Source organism: Eubalaena glacialis, chromosome 4 (assembly GCF_028564815.1).
Source record: "Eubalaena glacialis isolate mEubGla1 chromosome 4, mEubGla1.1.hap2.+ XY, whole genome shotgun sequence".
NCBI classification, from domain to species: Eukaryota; Metazoa; Chordata; class Mammalia; order Artiodactyla; family Balaenidae; genus Eubalaena; species Eubalaena glacialis.
In genome coordinates, this window is record NC_083719.1 from 176810494 (window position 1) to 176833736 (window position 23243).

General features: G+C 40.6%; 1 protein-coding gene across 1 annotated transcript; it reads left to right on the forward strand.

Moving 5' to 3' along the window:
• Positions 1–1695: 1695 nt before the first annotated feature.
• LOC133091247 (zinc finger protein 709-like) lies at positions 1696–16275 on the forward strand. The gene is made up of 4 exons (XM_061190315.1): positions 1696–1857; positions 13440–13566; positions 13766–13826; positions 14208–16275. Exons 1-4 carry the CDS (start codon positions 1855–1857, stop codon positions 15616–15618), a joined length of 1602 nt encoding a protein of 533 aa, XP_061046298.1. The 5' UTR covers positions 1696–1854; the 3' UTR covers positions 15619–16275.
• The last annotated feature ends 6968 nt before the right edge of the window (positions 16276–23243 follow it).

Consider the following 23243-nt stretch of genomic DNA (forward strand, 5'->3'; position numbering starts at 1 on the left):
CTTGGGATTCCTTCTCTTAAGTACCAAATGAGTGGGGTTGGACCACGGATGGATGGAAGAAGGCTCAGCGCTGTCAAGGATCAAAGATTAAAATGGATGGAATTCCCTGGCGGTCCAGTGGTTAGGACTCCGTACTTTCACTGCCGAGGGTGCAGGTTCAATCCCTGGTCAGGGAACTAAGATGCCGCAAGCCACGCAGCACAGCCAAATTTTAAAAAAATAAAAAATAACTTAAAACTGAAGATTAAGATGAAGCCAGATTTTTTATTACAGATGGTGAGGTCACATTTCAGTTTCTGTGTTTCTGAAACAGGGTCACAGTTCCATGAGTGGCCTCCCAGCCTTACACCAAACCCGTGAGAAATAAAATACTGCCTGCCTGCCATGTCAGTAAACAAAGGATGTTACATTTATCAGCAACTGCAGTGAGCCGGGGAGCCCTGAGGGAACTCAGGAAGGAAACAAAGAATACCTGCCATCTAGCAGCCATCAGACTGCAGCCACTCCCAACAGTGGTGAGCCCTGAGGAAACTCAGGATGTGAAAACATAGGATACTGTAGCTGAGGTACACATCAAAGGAATGATTTCAGTGAGTCCAGACTCTTGCATCTTCCCATATATAGAAAAGTGCTAAATTCCTTAACTTGAGATATCTAGTTTTCTTTTATTAACAGTAATCTTTTGTTCCTACTACCTGCCCTTTGTTGCAAAACTCCTATATATCCTAGCTACCCCCTCGCCTCCTCAGAGCAATCTTCTCAGGGTTGCTTAAGATGCTGCCTCCCAGGCTTGAAGTCCTCAGTATGTCTGCCGAATAAAACATAACTCTTAACTTTTAGGTGGTGAATATTTTTTTAGTCGACACCCTTGGCCCCTAGAGAACACAAGACCCTCTTTTCCAGTGTGGCCAGGTGTTGGGTTGCACCCTGCAGGTTTGCAAACCCATTAACTGCCCAGTCTCAAGACCAAAGAACCCGGAATCAGCCGTAGAGAAATCAATGGTTTAACAGGGGATCTTACATGTCCGAAGCAGAAGGCTCCTGGAGCTACACCCCACGGTAGACAGCAGATGTCAGGCAGGACAAGGAGCAGTCTTCGTTGGGTGGGAGGTACCAGTTATGGAGGAAACTGACCTCAGATTGGCTCATCAGTTACCAGGAAACCTCACCACCCGTTTGATAAACTATGAAAGTGGAGATAGTCTGATCTGAAGATTAGAACAATCAGTAACCGGGGGCAAGCACCTAAGCATTTACTGATTAGGCTCCAAGATTAAGAGGGAGGATCGATCATGTGAATAGGGTGTAGGTGAAGCTGGGCCTGGTAGAGCAGGGCATGTACAGAGAGCAAGAGAACAGCCATCTTGGGTGGCCTGATCATACACCTGCCTGGGCTACCCTCATGCTCTGTGCTTAGTTGCTCCATTGGGAAACTCAGTCAGAAATTCCCTGCGCTCATGTGTTCATATAGAGCTGGGCGAAAAAGTTCTGTTTCAACGCAAAGGAATCAGGCTGGGTCAGGTTTCCGCCCCACCCGCTGCCCTCAGCACCGGTCGGGGCAGGGGCGGGGCGGAAGCTGGTTTCCAAGAGTCACACGTCCTCCCGCCCAGCTGTCACTCAAGCACTGGGGGATGCGGCCTTGCAAACTGTCCAATCAGGGGCGCCGCTTGGGCAGGTGGGTGGGGCGACGCACCGCTCTAGCTCGGGCGTTTTCACTCCCTCAGGCCGGGCTAGCGATCCGGTTTCCTATCCTTAAATGACGGTGGTGGCAGTGCCTCAGAGTCTGTCGCGCTGTGACCTGCGGTGGTCGTGGGAGTCGTAGGAAGGATTCAGAGAGACCCAGGAAACCTAAAAATGGTGAGTGTGGGTTACCAGGGTGCGGAGTTGGAGCGGGAGGGAAGGAGGCGTTGGCTGGAATTGACCCGAACCAGCTGTGATGGTACCGGGCCTCCCCGCTGTCAACTCCGGAGTCTTGAGGACGCGAGTGGCGCCGCTCGGACCTCGGTCCCCTCCGTCCGGCAGCGTGGGGGCGGGGCCGGCAGCCGGGATCCCTGTGTCCTGTCCCGTCACTGCAAGCCGCGGCTTCGGCCCCGGCCCCGCAGCCCCACGTCCGCCCCAGATTGTGTGGTGACCACCGGGAGGGTCATCAGGGGACCATCGTGACTCGGTCTCCGTGGTTCGTGCGTGAGAGGAGCTGTGGTCTGGGGGGTCCCCAGTCCTTACTTTCTGCCAGGGGGCACCCGTTTTCTCTTTGAGTTTTTCAATTATTTGGGTAGCAGAGTCTCAAGTCCACGACCCATTCCCCTCAGCCTAGCTCTTTCTAGGGTAATAAATCCCTAAATTTTCACAATGCACCCCACATTCCCAAAGCCATTTCCTTCTCTGATTCACAGCATCGTTATCAACTATTTGTCCTCCGTGGTACATTTCAAACAGACCCAGTATTTTAACTGTTTATCATTTTCCCCCAGAGCCATGGATGGCCCTTTTTTTTCAGTTTACTTCTGTCTGTGGGTGTTTTCCATGAGAAGAAAACAAAGAATAACCTCCTGGAATTAGGTTGTTCAAAATCCTTGTGCCTCTCCTCCCAGACTCATTCCTGGGCACAGACATCCTATGGGTGGAGGTTCCTCTTTAAAACTTTCCTGGGTGATATGTGCTGTCAGCGTTGGCCCTCCCTGGGATTGTCACCTTTAAAAGATTTATTCATGTATTTAAACATCGTTTTTCAATCAGATAAAATGTATTTAATCAATACAGCTTCAAAGACAGTAGTATAAAATATTTCCAAAGAGGCAAAAGTGGTGAATTTCAGAAAAAATAAAATATTCCAGGATTACATTCCATTTACAAATTCTTGTTTTGCTTTTTTTCTTCCCCCAAGCGTGTGTAGTAAGTTTCTGAGGACTATTCTTTACTTTTGGGTGATTTCAAATGAAATTCTCAGATTGTGTGGTGTCTGCTGAGACTTGAAGACCAAGTGTTCAAGTGCAATTAATTATTTTCAAACCAGTTTCTTGCCTTGGAAATAATCATTAACTGACATCTTGTCTTCTGAAACGAGTAGATATTTTGTGTTTTCTGGTTGAACTAGTAACAGTGGCTTACAATTTTCTTATCTCCTTTCCACATAAACGATGGGTTTAAATTATTTTGCTGGATTGTTCAAACACCAGGTTTGTGTCAGTTAAAACATCAACCGTGTTCCAAAGCAACTCCAGTGCAGAGCAGAGGCCTATAGTCAGTGATCCACACTTCCTTGAGCCTGTAAAGAGAAGGACTTGCAGGCCCAGTTGTTCTTCCTGGGGAGCCTCCCCTGCAGGTGTCCTACCTGCTTACACCCATCACACAAGGAGACTTAACGCTGAGAGAAGCTACAGAGCCCTGGAAAGCTGGGGGTGCACCTGCAAGGAGGTGGGATTGATTCCCTTTCTGAGGTTGTAGTTGTGGTTCCATAGGCCTAGACATTTCTAGACGTCATGTTTGAGTTGTGCATCCACAGTGTAGGTGCACTCAGTGTAATTTGTGCACATTGAGAGAGTCTGTTACGATCATACCCTCTGTCTTGTGGACAAAGGGTTTATGAATTTGGGTCAGAACCTTAAATTGGATCAGGCTGACAGTTTCCTCACTTGTGAAACTAGAACCTAGTGGAGGCAAGACTTCCATGCTTACAGGACGCGGGAGGGCATGTGGAGCTCCCAGAATTCATTCATGTGGCTCCTCAGCTGTCCCTACCCTCCTTCTCCAGCGACTAACCCACTCTAGGGGTTATATCTTAGACCCCAAGTCTGGGAATTTGGTCATATTTCCGAAAGTGGGTTTTTCTTCTGAACTGTAGCTAGAAGGCTGCTTATCTGTGTTGATTCCAGTATTTGTGTTTCTTTTGTTGCTGTTGTTGTTGGAATCTTTTATTACTTCTGTGACAATTTTTAATCCAAAAATGGTATTTGAGTACCAAATTAAAACACTGTGATTTTTAATGGTGGTTTATAGCAGAGCAAACAATTTTATTTTATACAGTTTTAAAAACTATACAATTTCTCCTTTTAAGGTGAGTTCCCTCATGCAAGTTCTCCAGGTTTATTGCAGTCGTGCGTGTGTGTGTGTGTGTGTGTGTGTGTGTGTGTGTGTGTAAGAGGTGGCTCTGTTTTGTTCTGGGGTTGGTCCAAAACCAGGTAGAGTTCCAGTGTGTGAAAAGCTTTAAAATTCTACCTTAAGGAGGTTTACTAAGCCAATATCAATTTCCAAGTACTTTGCAAAAATTGTTAAATTTTTCACATAAATACTGGAATCCTCAAAATCACACAGTCATTTCAAATATGTGTTTCTTTCTTTGGATTTCTTTCTCAACTGAAGATTGCAGTTCTTTGACTCTAGTTTCCATTAGCTTTGGGGCTTTTAGTGTGTAAGTTGATTGAGAGATACGATGTGAGTAAAGCAAGAAAATTGTGGAACCAATTAGAATTTTGTTCCATTTAGGCAAAAGAACTTCAACATGAGATGGGTGTATTTAAGTGCTCAGGTGCTTTTTCCATTAAAAACAAATTATTTATTTATTATACAATTTTTAAAGGTTATACTCCATTTACAGTTATTAAGTATTTATTTTTCTCTGACTTATTGCACTTAGCATAATGCCCTCCTGTCCCTAGGGAACTTTGACATTTAAAAGGCCATGCTATTCCTAAAGCAAATGAATTCTTATTTTAATGGATGTGAGGAAAAAACAATTGAATTTATATTTCTGTTGATATGAAGAAAACACCTCAAAGCTTATATACATCTTTTAAATTCCTAGTCTATTTCAGGGTTTAATTGCAAACCCCTAATATTTTATATTATGCCACTCATTCCTGAAAATATCCCCAGCGTGAAATGTAGTGGAGGGACAAACTATAATGTTCTTGTCCTTTTAGTTAGAAGGGGATTTGTAAATCTTTGACGGTGTGCAGTTTTATATCTGTTAGCATTTAAAGGATTAAATCTTGGAGTGGTTTCCTATGTAGAAAAGTTAAAATTCATTTTAAAAAGCAAAAATTAATTTAAAATAATGATTAAGCATGGGAAAATATGACGTATATCAATTTCTCTCCTGATTTTAAATAAATCATGCACATGAGGGTTAAAAAATATTCCTGAAATAAGAAACTTAATGACTCCCTACCTACATATCCTCTTCCACTCCTGTACTCTTACTCCACCCACTCTCAAATTACCAGTTTTTGATTACTTCTTGATCATCCTGTTAATGTTTCTTTATATAAAAACAAGCCAGTGCGAATGCGTGTTTCTCAATGGGCCCATTGTCCCAAAATATCCCATAGTGAGCAGGGAAGCTCTGAACCCATGGTTCATTAAGTAAAATTAAATTAAGTCTTCTACTTCCAAATTGACTAGACAAAATGAGACTCCAGAGAGAGACCTTAGCTATCAGTTCAATTAGTTAATATGGCCTGATTTAAATTAAACAAGGCCTTGAATTATTGAAAACCATTATAAGAAATGTATTTAGGGAGAAGTGATTACCGCCAATTTTCTTCTTTTAATAGCCTTATTTGGTCTGCCCTTAAACCTGGAAAGGATGAATGACACCTCATAGTGGATTACAGCAACCCGAACTGTGGTTGCATCAAATTAGCCCCTATTCCTAGTCTCCAACGTTATGGAAATTACTTACTCCATCCAATCAGCGGCTGGTAAATATCCTGCTTTCACAGATTTGATAAGCCTGTTCTGTTCAGTGCCTATTTCAACACCCTCTCAGCTGCAGTTGCCTTCACCTCTGAAGGGACATGATACACCTTTACCTGGTTACCCTCAGGGAACCTCAGCAGCTTGGCCATCCCACAGTCTCTGCAGGAAGATCTGAACTGCATGCACTTTGTTCCAGGAGCACAGGTATGACATCACACTAACGACATCCTCCCCTGAGGACATTCATTTCTCATTCATTCAGAACATACAATTATTGAAAAAAGGAGCTTGCAAAAAGTGTATGGGCCATTGACCCTACACATATGTGAGGCCCTTGGTTAAGTTTCTGAATGTTTTTTGGTAATTAGACAGCTGCTCCCTCCCTGACAATGTGAAGAAATATCTGTAGTCCCTCTCAGCACCCACAAGAGCTACTAGGTTCTTTTGGTGTTGGGGAGACAACATATTCCTTATTTATGAATTTTACCTGAGCCCATTTTTACTATTACTTGGAAATTGGCCCCTACCTTGAGAGCACCCCTACTACAGAAGGCTCTGGACTGTGTTTAAATGGCCATACAACAGGCACTCCTGTTAGTTCCCTTGAAGTCTCCCTCAGTATAGAGGCTAATGCCTCCTGGAATTACCCATGATGGCCTTGAGTTGTCTATAGGCTTCTGGTGCAAGGAACTGCCTTAGAACTTCAATTATCACCATGTACCGGGGTCTCTTGAAAATAGAGGCTCTCACAAGTGCTGAGCATGCGATCCTCTGCTGAGCTGCCCATTATGCCTTTGACGTTAGAAATAGCACCCCATCGGGTCGGCAGGCCTACCAACACCGCCATGTGACATGATGGAGTCAAACCTGTCCTGGCCTATGCCTCCTGCAGGAGGGTGGCCTCTTCCCTATTCAGTCCCTTGAAAGTTGCTTTGGTGTTGGAAAAGGTCACCACTTCCCCAGATGGAGGCTTCCCTGGGATTGACGGAATGCACAGCTTTTGGGTGTGCATAGACTTTAAGGATGACAATATGCATTCCTACATGATGAGCTCCGTGGAAAGTTGCTGCTCTTCATCCCTTAATTGTGATATCCCTGATGAATGACCAAACCCCAGGGTCACACTAACCAAACATCAGGCAGTCGTCTTACTACTGACCAAAATTGGCCTCATCTACTTGTATTCACAGACTTTTGGACAATTGTCTAAGAGTTGCCCCTTTGTGGTAAAAGAACTTTAGGAACCTCTGAACTCAAGAGATACCAAAAATATAAATCAAGGTAAATCTCATCTAACATGCCCTAGGTCCAGAACACACTGTCTTGCCAGGACAGTCCTCATCCATGTTGGAGTTCTAGACACTATTGATAGTAACCATGGCACTTCTCAGAATATGCAGTGCAGTTCTCTTCAACATGGCATTCAGTGGAAGTTTTACCTCTCTTACTGGTCTCAGGCTCATGGAGCACCATACTGCCTTATTGAATAAGTTCAAATCAGTTGAATGAAAGGTGTCCTGTTTCAGTCATCAGTCAGTCAAATCAGGGGTGAATTGTAATTAGTTTGTCTTCATCTTTTTTTTTCTAATACACTTCAGTTGTTTTAGAGTAGTTTTAGGTTTACAGGAAAATAGATCAGAAAGTATAGAGAATTCCCACATAACCCCTCTGCATCCACAGTTTGCACTATTTTTTACTTCTTGTTTAACTGGTACATTTGTTAAAACTGCTCAGCAAATACTGATACAGTAAATTGCACGGTTTACATTAGCATTGACTCTGCGTTATAAGATCTGTGGGTTTGGAAAATGTTTAATGACCTGTGTCCTTCATTTCTGTATCACATACAGTAGTTTCACTTCCCTAAACATCTTTTATGCCCCACCTATTCATTCATCCCTCCCTCCAACCCTCAAATCCTTCACAGCCTGAGATCTTTTTACTGGCCCATAGTTTTGTCTTTTCCAGGGTGTCGTTCACTTGGAATCATACAGTGTGTAGCCTTGTGAGATTGGCTTCTTTCACTTAGCAGTATACTTTTAAGGTTCCTCCATGTGTTTTCATGGCTTGATACCTCATTTCCTTTTATCACTGAACAGTATTTCATTGTAAGGATATACCACTGACTTACCCATTTGACTCTTGAAAGATATCTTGCTTAACTCTTAACCCTTGCCAAGTATGAATAAAGTGCCTACAAACATTCATATGTAGGTTTTTGTGAAAATGTGAGATCGTGAGGTCAACTCATTTAGGTCAATACCAACAAGTGTGATTGTTGGATCTTAGTATGAGAAGTAAGAGTGTATTTAGTTTTGACAGAAAATTCCTGTCTTCCAATACAGGCATATCAAATTTCATTACCACCAACAATGAATAAGGATTATCTATAGCTTCGCGTCTTCACCAATGGCTGGTGTTCTGAGTGTCTCAAAATTTTTAGCATTTAATAAGTATGTAGTGATAGCTCATTGTTTTATTTGTAATTCCCCAGTGACGTATGTTGAGCATGTTTTCAAATTCCTTATTTTCCATCTGTCTTTCTTTGGTGAGTTGTCTGTTCACATCTTTTGCCCATTTTTATTTGGAGTATTTGTAATCTTATTGTTGAGCTTTAAGAGTTCTTTAGATGTTTTGGGTATCACTTATTTATCAGATAAGTGTTTTACAAAGGATTTTCTCCTGGTGTGTGACTTGCCTTTTCATTCTCTAAACACTTCTTCCAGAGCGGGAGTTTTTCATTTTAATGAAGTGAAACTTAGCATTTTTTCTCTTTTGTGGATTTTTGTGTGTGTGTCTCATCGAAAAATTTATGACCGAACCCAAGGTCACCTATAGTTTCTCATATGTTATCTTCTAGCAGGTTTTTGCTTTTTCATTTTACATTTAGATATATGATTTGTTTTAAGTTAATTTTTGTGAAAGGTGTAAGGTGTGTGTCGACTTCCATTTTGTGTATGCTCATGTGTGTTTCTATGTGAATATTCATTATTTACAGCATTGTTGAAAAGGCTTTACTTTTTCCATTGAATTGCCTTTACTCCTCTGTCAAAGATCAATTGACTGTATTTGTGTGGGTCTATAGGAAAGCAATTGACTTGTGTATCCTTCAACCTTGCTATACACTGTTACTAATTCCAGGGGTTATCTCTGTTGTTGTGGATGCTATCAGATGTTTTGCATAAACAATCGTGTCATAAGGAACAAAGACAGTTTTATTTGTTGTTTCCCATTCTGTATACCTTTTATTTCTTTTTCTTACCTTACTGCATTGGCTAGGGCTTCCAGTACATTGTTTAATAGGAGCAGTGAAAGGAAACTTCCTTGCCCTGTTCCCCTCTTAACAGTAAAGCATCCAGTTTCTCACCACTCAGTATGATCTTACCTACAGGTGTTGTATAGTTGTTCTTTTTTAAGAAGAGAGCCTTCCCCTCAATTTCTAGTTTGTTATCATAAATGGATGTTGGATGGTGTCAAATCCTTTTTCATGGTTATTTCCTCCTCCTTTTATTTCTGATTTAGTAATTTCTGTTTTTCTTCTTTTCTCAGTTGTCTTGATTAGATGTTTATCATTTTTATTAAATTAATATTTTCAAAGGACTAGCTTTGGGATTTGAAAACTAAGAGTTTTGGGGTTTTTTTTTAAAGAACCATACTTTATTCTTTCTTTTTTTTAAATTTATTTTGTTTATTTATTGTTGGCTGTGTTGGGTCTTTGTTGCTGCGTGTGGGCTTCTCTAGTTGCGGCAAGTGGGGGCTACTCCTTGTTGCGGTGCGTGGGCTTCTCATTGCAGTGGCCTCTCTTGTTGTGGAGCACGGGCTCTAGGAGCGCAGGCTTCAGTAGTTGTGGCACACGGGCCCAGTAATTGTGGCTCGTGGGCTCTAGAGTGCAGGCTCAGTAGTTGTGGTGCACGGGCTTAGTCACTCCACGGCATATGGGATCCTCCCGGACCAGGGCTCGAACCCGTGTCCCCTGCATTGGCAGGCAGATTCTTAACCACTGTGCCGCCAGAGAAGTCCCAAGAGAGTGTTTTTTTTTATTTCAAAACTTTAAATACAGGCATACCTCAGAGATTGGGGATTCTGTTCAGGACCACCACAATAAAGTGAGTCACACTTATTTTTTGGTTTCCCAGTGCATATAAAAGTTATGTTTATACTATATTGTAGCCTATTAAGTATGCAATAGCATTATGTCTAAAAAAATCTACATAGCTCAATTTTAGAACTTTATTGCTAAAAAGTGTTAACTATCATCTGGCAATGTAGGGTTGCCACAAACTTTTAATATGTAAAATACACAAAATCTGCAAAGTACAATACAGTGAAGCACAATGAAATGAAGTATGCCTGCCTGTACAGTATTTCACGCCACTCTCTTCTTCCTTGTGTGGTTTCTGTAAACAAGTCTGATTTAATTCAAGCCTTTTTTTCGCTATGCAAATCAAAACTACAATTAGGTACCACCTGACACTGGTCAGAATGGCCATCATTAAAGAGGCTACAAATAGCAAATGCTGGAAAGGGTGTGGAGAAAAGGGAACCCTCCTACACTGTTGGTGGGAATGTAAGTTGGTGCAGCCACTATAGAAAACAGTATGGAGGTTCCTTAAAAAACTAGAAATAGAGTTGCCATATGAGCCAGCAATCCCAGTGCTGGACATATAGACAAAACTATAATTAGAAAAGATACATGCACCCCTATATTCATAGCAGCACTATTCACAATAGCCAAGACATGGAAACAATCTAAATGTCCATCAACAGATGAATGAAGAAGATTGGTGTATATATATACATATATATAAATATACACACACACACACCAAAAAAAAAAAGGAATACTACTCAGTCATAAAAAAGAATAAAATAATGCCATGTGCAGCAACATGGATGGACCTAAAGATTATCGTACTAAGTGAAGTAAGTCAGAACGAGAAAGACAAATACCATATGATATCACTTATATGTGGAATCTAAAATATGACACAAATGAACTTATCTACGAAACAGAAACAGACTCACAGATACCGAGAACAGACTAGTGGTTGCCAAGAGGGAGTGGGGGACGGATGGATTGGGAGTTTGGGATTAGCAGATGCAAACTATTATATATAGAATGGATAAACAACAAGGTCCTACTGTACAGCACGGAACTATAGTCAATATCCTGTAATAAACCATAATGGAAAGGAATATGAAAAAGAATATATATGTATAACTGATTCACTTTGCTGTACAGCAGAAATTAACATTGTAGGGACTTCCCTGGTGGTCCAGTGGGTAAGACTCTGAGCTCCCAATGTAGGGGTCTCGGGTTTGATCCCTTGTCAGGGAACTAGATCCTGCATGCATGCCGCAGCTAAAACCCAGTGCAGCCTAAATAAGTAAGTAAATAAAATAAATAACAAATAAAAATATATATATATTTTTTAAAAACCACAACACTGTAAATCAACTATACTTCAATAAAATAAGAAATGTTTTTAATCTTTTTTTCTCTATTACTAAGGTGTTTCTTCTGCTAGCTCTTTTCAATATATTCTCTTTTTCTTCAGTTTGAATATGATATACTTGGGTGTGCTTTTTTTTAATTAATTTTATTTATTTTTTGCCTGCATTGGGTCTTTGTTGCTGTGTGCGGGCTTTCTCTAGCTGTGGCGAGTGGGAGCTACTCTTCATTGCAGTGCGCGGGCTTCTCATTGCAGTGGCTTCTCTAGTTGTGGAGCATGGGCTCTAGGCGCGCGGGCTTCAGTAGTTGTGGTGCACAGGCTTAGTTGCTCCACGGCATGTGGGATCTTCCTGGACCAGGGCTTGAACCCGTGTCCCCTGCACTGGCAGGCGGATTCTTAACCACTGTGTCGTGGGTGTACATTTTTTAGTGTTTTCATTTTGTGTTCTCTGAGCTTCCTGGATCTGTGGTTTGCCATCAATGATTAATTTTTGAAAAATCTCAGTAATTATTATTTTGCTTATTTCTTCTGTTCCTTTCTGTCTTTCTTTTCCTTAAGGTATTTCCACTGTATGTATTTTATACATTCTGTCATTGTCCTACAGTTCATGGATATTGTGTTCTGCTTTGTTTGCTCTCTTTTGTCTTTGAACTAGCTTCTGGTGAAATAGATTGTTTTCAGTATAGGCCTTGTATCTTTATTTTCTGTTTCCCAACTTTGAAAACAGTGGTTTCCTGTGACTTCAGAGCTCTGATGGAACTAAGAAGAGTTGTTGATTTCAAGTGTTTTCACTTTTTTCTATGAGGTTGGGAATGATGGCATCCAAAACCAGAAACCAGAGTTCTCTGACTCCAGTTTTTGATGACTGGCTGCTGACAACCTTAAAGTCTCATCCCCCCTCATTTCTCTTTGACCCACATCTATACAAAGTGATAAGAGTGCCTTGGTGCTCCTTCCTTTGGCAGTAGCAAAACAGTCAGTCCTCATAAGATCCTGTTCTTGCATGTGAACCCTCACCCAAACCCACCCCCTAACCTCAATTAAAAAAAAAAAAAGAGTCTAGGCACCTTTCCTTTCTCTCTCAAGCCATTTCATGACAGCTGGAGAAGTATGCCTTACTTTCCCCAGAGACCTCAATTATGGAAGTAAACCCTTTCATTCACTATTGGCAGTATGTGGTGTCATCAACTAAGGAATTCGTATGTTCAGTGGTCAAACCATCATACTTCTGTAGACCAGATAGGAGCTTGGGAATTAGAGAAATTGGGAGAACAGCCTCTAGAATGGCTGGTTGGGAAACACTTCTTCCTGCTGTTTGAAAATGGAGATTTTAGAGTCGTTTGGAGCAAAGCACTGCTGAATCCTTCATATATTTTATGGGCAAATTAGCCATGAATCCATTGTGGTTTTCAGTGAACATGCTTGCAGTCTGCAGCTGTTCCTCAAGGTCAGCAAGGCACAGGGCCCAGTGTTCTGGTTCTGCCATAAAGAGCTCTTCTGGCATATTATCGCACTTTGTGTGCCTCCAAGCAGCCCCAAGGCGCACAAGTATAGGGACTTTGTGGTCTAAGTTGTGACATCTTCTTCCTAGTATCTGAACTCTAAGTTCCAAATAACTTTCTAGTCCATCAAACCAGAGAGAGAAAGGGAAAACTGAGCCTGTGGTAAGTATTACACAAGTTAAAAGCAATACTTCCTGACAAGGATATTTTCATTCCACCAGCTACATCATACCACACTACTTCTAAAGGCCTGGAGTACTTAGGGATGAAATAGCCAGCTGGACCTTATTAAAAGCTGGATTTCTACAGGTGTTCTGGATTCTCATGTTTGGTGATAGGGATAGAAGTAAAAGCTTTTAGTTTTCACTCTGTTTTTATTTAGTAAAATCTTATGCAAATTTGACCCTTTGGCTCATGGTGTGCTGTAAATGGTGGGTAATAAGGGCGAGGGAAGAGTTTTCCTCACAAGGAATCCATGATCTTAAAATGATATTTGTTTCATGTGTGTAGCATTTCTGTCATTTCCCGACATGCTCTGGACCCTGCAATTAGAGAGAAATAAGATGTGACGAGATCACAATAAAACTATGTAAATAATTTGCATGTTTTCACGATGCTGTTAAACTTATGAGGAAGTGTGGACAGAGAGTAAGTTTCTGATGACCAAGTCATAGAATAAATGTTTGGAGATGACAGGATCATACGTAACCTTTGTATAAATGGTGTACAGATGTCCAGTGCTGTTAGTCTCACACATCCTACTATACACATATTTGGGATGTTTTAGGACTCAGTGACCTTTGAGGATGTGGCTGTGAACTTCACCCTGGAGGAGTGGGCTTTACTGGATCCTTCACAGAAGAAACTCTACAGAGATGTGATGCGGGAAACATTGAGGAACCTGGCCTCAGTAGGTGAGGATGACAACTTACCTTTACTTTGTCAATTAGAGAACACATGTTTCTTGCTCGTTAACATTGTTCCAAGATGTTGAATGTGGAAATGCAGGATGTTGCTAAATAAACTAGGCATGGTCACAGCCAACAATGGACTTAGATAGTTTTTCTATAACTTCTAATATTTTGGGATCATTTTTCTTGGTCTGCAATTTAGGAGAAAAATGGGAAGATCATGACATTGAAGATCAGTACAAAAACCAGGGGAGAAAACTAAGGTAAGTCACACTCACAATATAAAATAGTGCCTCATGTGAGTATCCTGTTAGGTTATGCAATTTTAAAAGAAGGAAATAAAAGAAATAATGCATGCTCCAAACTTAGTTATTCTTAGAAAATTTTCACCAAAATTACTTTCTTATGTGACATAGATGTTCAGGGTTTGCAAAATAGTTCAACACTATAAATAAACTCTATATGAATGTCACTGTTTTGATGATTGCAAGAGCATTTCTTATATTCAACTTGAAACAATTCAGACAAGGCATAAAACCTACACTATTGCTATAAGTGATAAAAATGTACTTCAAATATCCTACTATTAAGTATAAAATTGTTAATAAAGACCTCATTGATAATATACTCCTTGTTTTTTACAGAAGTCATGTGGTAGAGAGACTCTGTGAAAGTAAAGAGGGTAGTCAGTGTGGAGAAAAATTCAGCCTTATTCCAAATCTCAATCTGAACAAGAAAACTACTGGAGTGAAACCACGTGAATGCAGTACATGTGGAAAAGTCTTTACGCGTCATTCATCCCTTAAGAGACACATGAGCTGTCACACTGAACGTAAACCATATGAGTGTCAGAAACATGGAGAGAAGCCATATAAATGTAAGGAATGTGGTAAAGCCTTTAGCTATCTCCAATTTTTGGAGGCACATGAAAAAAATCACAATCGAGAGAAAAAATATAAATGTAAGGAATGTGGAAAAGCGTTCCATTCCCGCGCATCCTTTCAAACACATGAAAGGATTCACACAGGAGAAAAACCCTATGAATGTAAGGAATGTGGGGAAGCTTTCATGTGGAGCACAGCGTTTCGAAGACACATGGTAACACACACTGGAGATGCTCCATATACTTGTAAGGAATGCGGGAAAGCTTTTAATTGTTCCTCTTCATTGCGAACACATGAAACAACTCACAGTGAAGAGAAACCCTATCAGTGTAAACAATGTGGAAAATTCCTTAGATATTATCATACTTTTCGAACACATGAAAGGACTCATACAGGAGAGAAACCCTATGAATGTAAGCAGTGTGGTAAAGCCTTCAGTTGTCCCAGTTCTTTTCGAAAACATGAAAGAATTCATACTGGGGAAAAGCCTTATGAATGTAAGGAATGTGGGAGAGCCTTCAGAGGTCTCTCAAGCCTTCGAGCACACATGATCACTCACACTGGAGATGGACCTTATAAATGTAAGGAATGTGAGAGAGCCTTCATTTCTCCTAGTTCTTTTCGAATACATCAAAGGATTCACACTGGAGAGAAACCCTATGAATGTAAACAATGTGGTAAAGCCTTCAGTTACTATAATTCCTTACAATCACACAGAAGAACTCATACTGGAGAGAAACCCTATGAATGCAAGGAATGTGGGAAAGCCCTCTCCCATCACCAAACCTTAAAAATACACATGAGACTGCACACTGGAGAGAAACCCTATGAATGTAAACAATGTGGTAAAGCCTTCAGATATTACCCTTCCTTTCACAAACACAAACAAATTCATACTGGAGGGAAACCCTTCGAATGTGAACAATGTGGTAAAGCCTTCAGTTATTACAATTCCTTACAGTCACACGGAAGAACTCATACTGGAGAGAAACCCTATGAATGCAAGGAATGTGGGAAAGCCCTCTCCCATCACCAGACCTTAAGAGTACACATGAGACTGCACACTGGAGAGAAACCCTATGAATGTGAACAATGTGGTAGAGCTTTCAGATATTACACTTCCTTCCAAAAGCACAAAAGAGTTCATACTGAGAAGAAATTCTATGAATAAGGAATATGGAAAAGCCTTTAGTTGATCAACTTCACTTTGAAAACATGAAAGAAGCCACACTGGAGAGAAAGCCTGTCAGTGTAAACAAGGCGGGAAAGCCTTCAGATATTTTCAAAGTTTGAAAACACATGAAAGGACTCCCATAGAAGAGAAACCTTGTAAGCAATGTGATAAATCCTGCAGAGATTACACTTCATTAGAAATGCGCAAAAGAACTCATACTGAAGAGAAACCCTGTGACTGTAAGGAATGTGGGAAAGCCTTCAGATGTTATCAGAGGTTTTTTTTGAAGATGTGAAAAAGATCAGAGTGGAGGGAATGTGGTAAACCCTTCATTTGTCACAAACCATTTGAAGACGTGTGAGAACACACACTGGAGAGGCACCATATAAATGTAAAGAATGTTGGAAAGCCTTGAGTCATCCCAGTTCTGAAAGGATGAAAGGACTCACTGGACAAAAACTCTTGAGTTAAACAGCCTGGGAAAGAGTTCAGTGAGCCCACATCTTTACATGTGAAAAAGAATATAAATGTAAGTAACATGAGAAAACTTGATGGAAATTAATCTATGTGTAACGTTCCAGAAAATAGGAAAGAGTTGTTATTAAAGTTGTAAATATGTTGTCTTTATCAAGCCTCTTTTCTTAGAGTGCACCATTGGACAGTGGATTTCTAGTAATTACTCTCAGAAATGAATACAAGGTGAGATGATTTTATAAGTCATATGTTTCCATAGCAGTACATAAGATTAATAGGTAGTGCTTTTTCTTTAAATCAGTTAATTATATTTTCTCTTTCCTGTTTGAAACCTGTTGGATCATAGGTGAATTGAAGTGTATTTCTAATAATGCAGTTAGGTTAACATTGTTTTATAATGTTTTATTCTATGTTAAGGGGCCACTGAAAAATGACAGTTTGGTATTTGGATTTTCCTAATGGCCTTGTGGCAGTTCTTGGATATCCTAGTCCAGTATATATATTTACCTTTCTTACTGACAAAGCTCCTTTTGGGGGGGGGTGAAGAGTATAAGAGCCTTTTTCCATTTTCCATACTAATAAACAGTTGAATAAATACTTATGTGTGCCTCACTTATAAAAGAATATAGTTTCCATGTGAATTATTATTTTCGTATTTGGGCCTTTGCTTTATGTCCTTCCTTCTGACTATAATTTGGTGAATAGACTTTGAATTAAGAAGAGAGGCCTGATAGGGCAACAAAATCTAGAGCTGGAGTTATCCCCCATGGAGGTAATGTTAGGAACTAGATTTTCCAGAACTCATCCCCTTTGTGGTTCCTTGTTAGAATCCACCAATAGTCTGACTTGCATGAGATTTGGAAGGCAGAAGTGAGGAAGGCAGTAGTCAGATTTCACATATAGAGAGAGACAGATGCACAGGAGCTTCAGGTATACCATCTTCCAGCCCATTTTCCATATTTTTTGCCCTTCCAGTCAAGAGTATCCTCAAAACCACAAATAACTGTATGATATCAGTTTTTCTGAGAGCTCTGGTTTCAACTGATGTCTTCCCAAGATCCACATCAAAAATTCAGCTTCTCCAGGGCCTCTTGTGTCCACCAGGAAACTAATCAGATTGTCGTGCTTGGGAGTATTCTTTGATTCCCCTCTTCTCTAGATTATATCCATATAAGGTCTGATTTGTGTAGGAAACACCTTGTGCTGTTAACAGTCCTAGTGAGTATGTTTTCCTGATTCACCATGACATCTGCAATGGTGTAATCAAAAAGAATGACATGGGAGTTTTTTCTCTACTGCAGTGTTCACTGGCTGCCTTCATTTGGTCTTTCCATGTGAGAATAAGCACCTTTCTCCTGTCAGGAGACTGAGTTTTTCTTGTTTCTTGGAGCTCAATGTAATACCTCAGTGTTTTCAATTTTGTTTGATTGTATGTGACTAAACTATGTATATTTTTTGTTACAGGAATGCTTCTATAGTTCTTTCATAGAAATATATTATTAACTGTTTTCTAAGCTGTCCAATGCTAACAAATATTATCGTGTATTTCATTTCCTGACAGGATATATTAAAATATCCCCTTATAATTATGTATTTTCAGATAAACTTTGCAATTTTCTTTCACTTAAAATTGACTTAAAATATAAATGATTATGTACATACAAGTTCAGGTACGTTTTCCTCAGGCAAATTTTACTTTTTATTCTTTTGTAGTTATGATATTTACTATGAAATTAATTTCTCATTTATTCTTAGTACCAAATACTTAAATCATGTTTTTTTTTTTAAGCCCCCTCTTGTCAGTGACCTACAGGATTGCACTTGTAGTCAAAGAGAGGGGTGTAATGAATTCTAATAAGAATGAGCACAAACCATTAAGTGATGTGAGGTATAATAGTACAGGATGCTCAGAAGGACTTCTTCTTATAGGAGTTTGGCTTGTGTTAGAGGATTTGACTGCTACCCAAGAAAGCAAGACGTTTTTCTGTATTGGGTGCCGTGAGGAGGGTAGCTTTATTCTTTCTTTCGTTATCATAATCCTTGTTTTCTAGAAGGCAAAAACAGTGTAGTGGAGCTAAACTTAATTCATAAGAAGCCCCAGTTACATTAGAAAGAAGAGGGGTATACTGGTCATTTTTATTATTTGGAACTTTATCTTTTATCATTTTTAGAGATATGGTTACAAAATACCCTAATTTTTTTCTTGGTCCATCATAGTCAACGAATACCTTTTTTTTTTTTTTTTTAATTAATTTATTTATTTATTTATTTTTGGCTGTGTTGGGTCTTCGTTTCTGTGTGAGGGCTTTCTCTAGTTGCGGCAAGCGGGTGCCACTCTTCATTGCAGTGCACGGGCCTCTCACTATCGCGGCCTCTCTTGTTGCAGAGCACAGGCTCCAGACGCGCAGGCTCAATAGTTGTGGCTCACGGGCCCAGCTGCTCCGCGGCATGTGGGCTCTTCCCAGACCAGGGCTCGAACCTGTGTCCCCTGCATTGGCAGGCAGATTCTTAACCACTGCGCCACCAGGGAAGTCCCAACGAATACCTTTGATGAAGGTGGTGTGTGACATTTTTCTCTTCACCAGCAAAAGACTTGGCCTTGCAAAGAATGCAGGCCAGTTCCCTGTCCTTTGGAACAGCTTTTGCCTTTCCTACTTGTTATCCAAACCCTGATGTATTTCTTACAGTGTATTAGACACCCCTTACTATGAAGTTCAAGTCTTTTTTAATATCTTATTTATGACTCAACTGATGTTTGTAAGTTTAGGTAATTTATGAGAGAACACATACCTAGCAAGAGAGAAAGACAGGACCACTGTTGCAATCAAGCCTTTTTTTCTCAGAGACTATACTCTTTTTTTTTTTTTTAACATCTTTATTGGAGTATAATTGCTTTACAATGGTGTGTTAGCTTCTGCTTTATAACAAAGTGAATCAGTTATACCTATACATATATCCCCATATCTCTTCCCTCTTGCATCTCCCTCCCTCCCACCCTCCCTATCCCACCCCTCTAGGTGGTCACAAAGCACTGAGCTGATCTCCCTGTGCTATGTGGCTGCTTCCCACTAGCTATCTATTTTACATTTGGTAGTATATATATGTCCATGCCACTCTCTCACTTAGTCCCAGCTTACCCTTCCCCCTCCCCATATCCTCAAGTCCATTCTCTAGTAGGTCTGCGTCTTTATTCTCGTCTTGCCCCTAGGTTCTTCATGACCTTTTTTTTTTTTTCCTTAGATTCCATATATACGTGTTAGCATACGGTATTCGTTTTTCTCTTTCTGACTTACTTCACTCTGTGTGACAGACTCTAGGTCCATCCACCTCACTACAAATAACTCATTTCGTTTCTTTTTATGGTTGAGTAATATTCCATGGTATATATGTGCCACATCTTCTTTATCCATTCATCTGATGATGGACACTTAGGTTGCTTCCATGTCTTGGCTATTGTAAATAGAGCTGCAATGAACATTGTGGTACATGACTCTTTTTGAATTATGGTTTTCTCAGGGTATATGCCCAGTAGTGGGATTGCTGGGTCGACTATACTCTTAATGCTAATGTTTCAACATCCCTCATTGCCATGCACTTTAGAGTCAGCGTACCCCATTTAGCACAAATAATCAAGGCACTGTAGGATTTGGATACAGCAGCATGAGACAAACAGGTTCTTGCAGTCCTGGTGCTTACATTTTTGTGGGAAAAGAGATATGGTAAATGGTAAAGCTTTGGTTTATAGATGGAAATAAGGGCTTTGATGGAATGTAAAACAATAATGTGAGAAAATAGGGAACCTGCGGTGTGTATATATCTTTTCTCTGAGGGTAGGTGCCTCAGTGAATGATGATGTCATTATTGATCACTGAATTTCTACCATATAATACATCTTAAACACTCTTTCAAGAACTGCTTGGCTGTGTAATTAAATAGATTGCACCAGTATAGAAATCCTGTATTCCTGTGATTCACAGTAAAGATTCCCCATAAAGATAAAGATACAGACATGTTTCATCTTCGTTTTTGCAACTGTTAAACATTTTGTATATAGAATATGTGCTCATGAGTTTGGACATTGTTACCTGGATCTTGGGACTTCTTATTAATTTGGGCCACGTCATTTGAGGGAATTTTCATTTACCTTTACATTTTCTAAAATGTTACAGTATTTGGCATTTTCATTTTGCTCCTTTACACACTAAGCAACACAGTGTTTACCCCATTAAATCACGGAGTTCCTCCCGTTTAGGGAAACACATTCATATGCACTGTTCTAGCCCATCCTGAGTTTATCCTATGAGTAGAGTGATAACTGTGCAAGTCTGCTGTGGTTTCCCAGTGGAAACATGAAAAAAAGCTGTGGATATTTAGAGGCAGTCATCCAAGGAATAATTGAGGTGAGCTGTAGAGAGAGGGTATTATTTCGGGTAATATCCTAGTTTAGTATAAAAGGAGAAATGAGAAATTTTCCAATGTCTTTTTATTGCAGGAGTGGTTGAAAGTCTTGTGCATCAGTGATCCATTGGCCCATTTTGCTATTCAGAGGTTTCATTTCCATATGCTTGGACTTCCAGCATGTGTTGTGTAAGAGTAGGAGACAAAAGTAATAGCTGTGAGGATGGACCGGGAGTTTGGGGTTGGTGGATGGCAAACTATTACATTTAGAATGGATAAACAACAAGGTCCTAATGTATAGCACAGGGAACTATATTCAATATCCTGTGATGAACCATGATGGAAAAGAATGTCTATATGTGTATAACTGGGTCACTTTGCTGTACAGCAGAGATTGGCACAGCATTGCAAATCAACTATACCTTAATTTTAAAAAATTAATAGCTGTGAGTTTTTATAAAGTTTTATAAATATGTAAAATAGATAGATTGATAGATGGGAGGGAGGGAGGAAATGAATAACACAAATGCCTTCATATGCTAGGAGATGGTTAAACTCTCCTGAACTTTGATTATGTGTTCAGCCTTTTTTCCCACCATTCTGGGATCCTTCCAGGAAGAATTGAAGGGCTGGGGAAGAAGGACATGGGCCACAACAGGCCTTTCTTACAACCCTGTCTTAACACTCACTAGGGCTGCACCCGTCCTCCTCTCATCACCTCCTCACATAACTAAGAGTGAAGAGAGAGGGCTCCCGCATCTATCTTTGAGTAAGTCAGATTCCTCAGACAGATCTTTGGAAATACTGTGGTTCTGAAACATAAAGGTGTGTCCCAAGTGGGATCTGCCTGGGGACATCCTCATTCGTGTAAACCAGCATGATTTCCTTCCTTGGCCATCCATAGACCATTTCCAGATCATTGTTTCCCAACTCAAGCCTACTTGTGCCTGCCTACTTGGAAACATCTTTAGAAATCCATGCGTATTCCACTCTGGAAAATTTATCTGAGACAATACCTGGGGCTGTGAGTTGCGAGGGTGACAGAAGCAATTGGCAGAACCCATGTCATGGGCACATTGCATCAGCCACAGAGACCACAGGCATTGCATGTTTATCAGATCTGCTTGCTTACTTATTCACAAACACTTACAGTTGGGAAATAAATGGCTCTAGTATTTTTCAAACTTAACAGTTCATTCATGTCTCCCTCCCCACACTCCTTTACCATAGAGGCTTTTGCAGCCTCCTGTTATGCATCTTAGAGTCTTTAAATCACCCATGGTGGATTTAAATTGCCAAAGGCATTCTTGTACCAGAAACTATTCTCAGCCAGTGCTGCACACAAGTACAGAAGCCACTACTACTGACAGAGTCTTTTTGTAAACGGAGTTGATCCTCCAAAGTCAGCTTTTCGCTTGTCCTTGGGTCATAAATGCAGGACTCCTCACGCTTTCTAATCAGAAGCCTCTTCACTGAACATAAATTGGTACTTAAAAAACAGAGCCAAAATTGGCACCTCCAACATAATCCCACCCAAAGAGGATGTGTGTTCCCCTGTCCTCTGATTGATGTAATCCATTCTGGAAGATGTCACCTTTCTAGACATACTGGTGTCTTTGAGAATCAGTCAGAAGCACGTGAGTTACCATGGAGTTCATATTTTTATGGACATTGTGCTGCCACCAAATCTGATGGAGTCTACTACAGAGATGCTGTGTTCTGTCTTTAGATCAAACAGGCACCTCTGATCAAAAACTGGACCCAGGCATCAGATGGATTAGTCAAGCACCAGGCCATTGCACTAGCACTAGAGAATTCCCTGGCCAAGAATCAAACTCATCTGCACATTATTACAGATTCTTTGGCCATTGACAATGATCTAGCTGTCTCATCCATCCAATAGCAACAACTTATCCAAGGTCACCCTTTTGAGCAAAAGAACTCTGGGACTATATCACCTCAAATACCCAAGTACAAATCAAGGTCACTGCTTACTCTACACATACTGCTTCAATCTGCAGAGGCTCATTTCATTGTTCAGGATGACAAATTGACTCGTATTTCTGAGACACATACCTACACCTGAGATCTTACAGTATTAGTCTTGGCCATGTGAGCTCCTGTAATCAGTAACCATTTAGAGGTCTCTAGCATAAAGTTTAAGCAAGATTCAAGGGACAGGACTTCCCTGGCGGCGCAGCAGTTAGGAATCTGCCGGCCAGTGCAGGGGACGCGGGTTCGATCCTTGGTCGGGGAAGATCCCACATGCCGCGGAGCAACTAAGCCCGTGCGCCACAACTACTGAGCCTGCGCGCCTAGAGCCCGCGAGCGACAACTACGGAAGCCCGCGTACCTAGAGCCCATGGTCTGCAATAAGAGAAGCCACCACAAGGAGAAGCCCATGCACCACAACTAGAGAAAGCCTTTAAGGTGCAGCAGTGAAGACCCAACGCAGCCAAAAATAAATAAATAAATAAATTTTTAAAAAAAATTCAAGAGACTTCCCTCCTTTGCCGTGGCTAACTTAGTGACTGACTAATGCACCTGATGTAGGAAAAGGCACCACTGCTGACACTTTGCTGTACAGCAGATTGACACAGCATTGTAAATCAACTCTACTTCAATAAAAGAAAAGAAAAGAAAAGGCACCACTGCTAATATAATTTTGATGCATCTACTGTCCAAGCTGAGGAAGTGTTCCCTACACCTGACAGCAAATAGACTTTGTAGGGCCCCTTACTGCCTCTGCT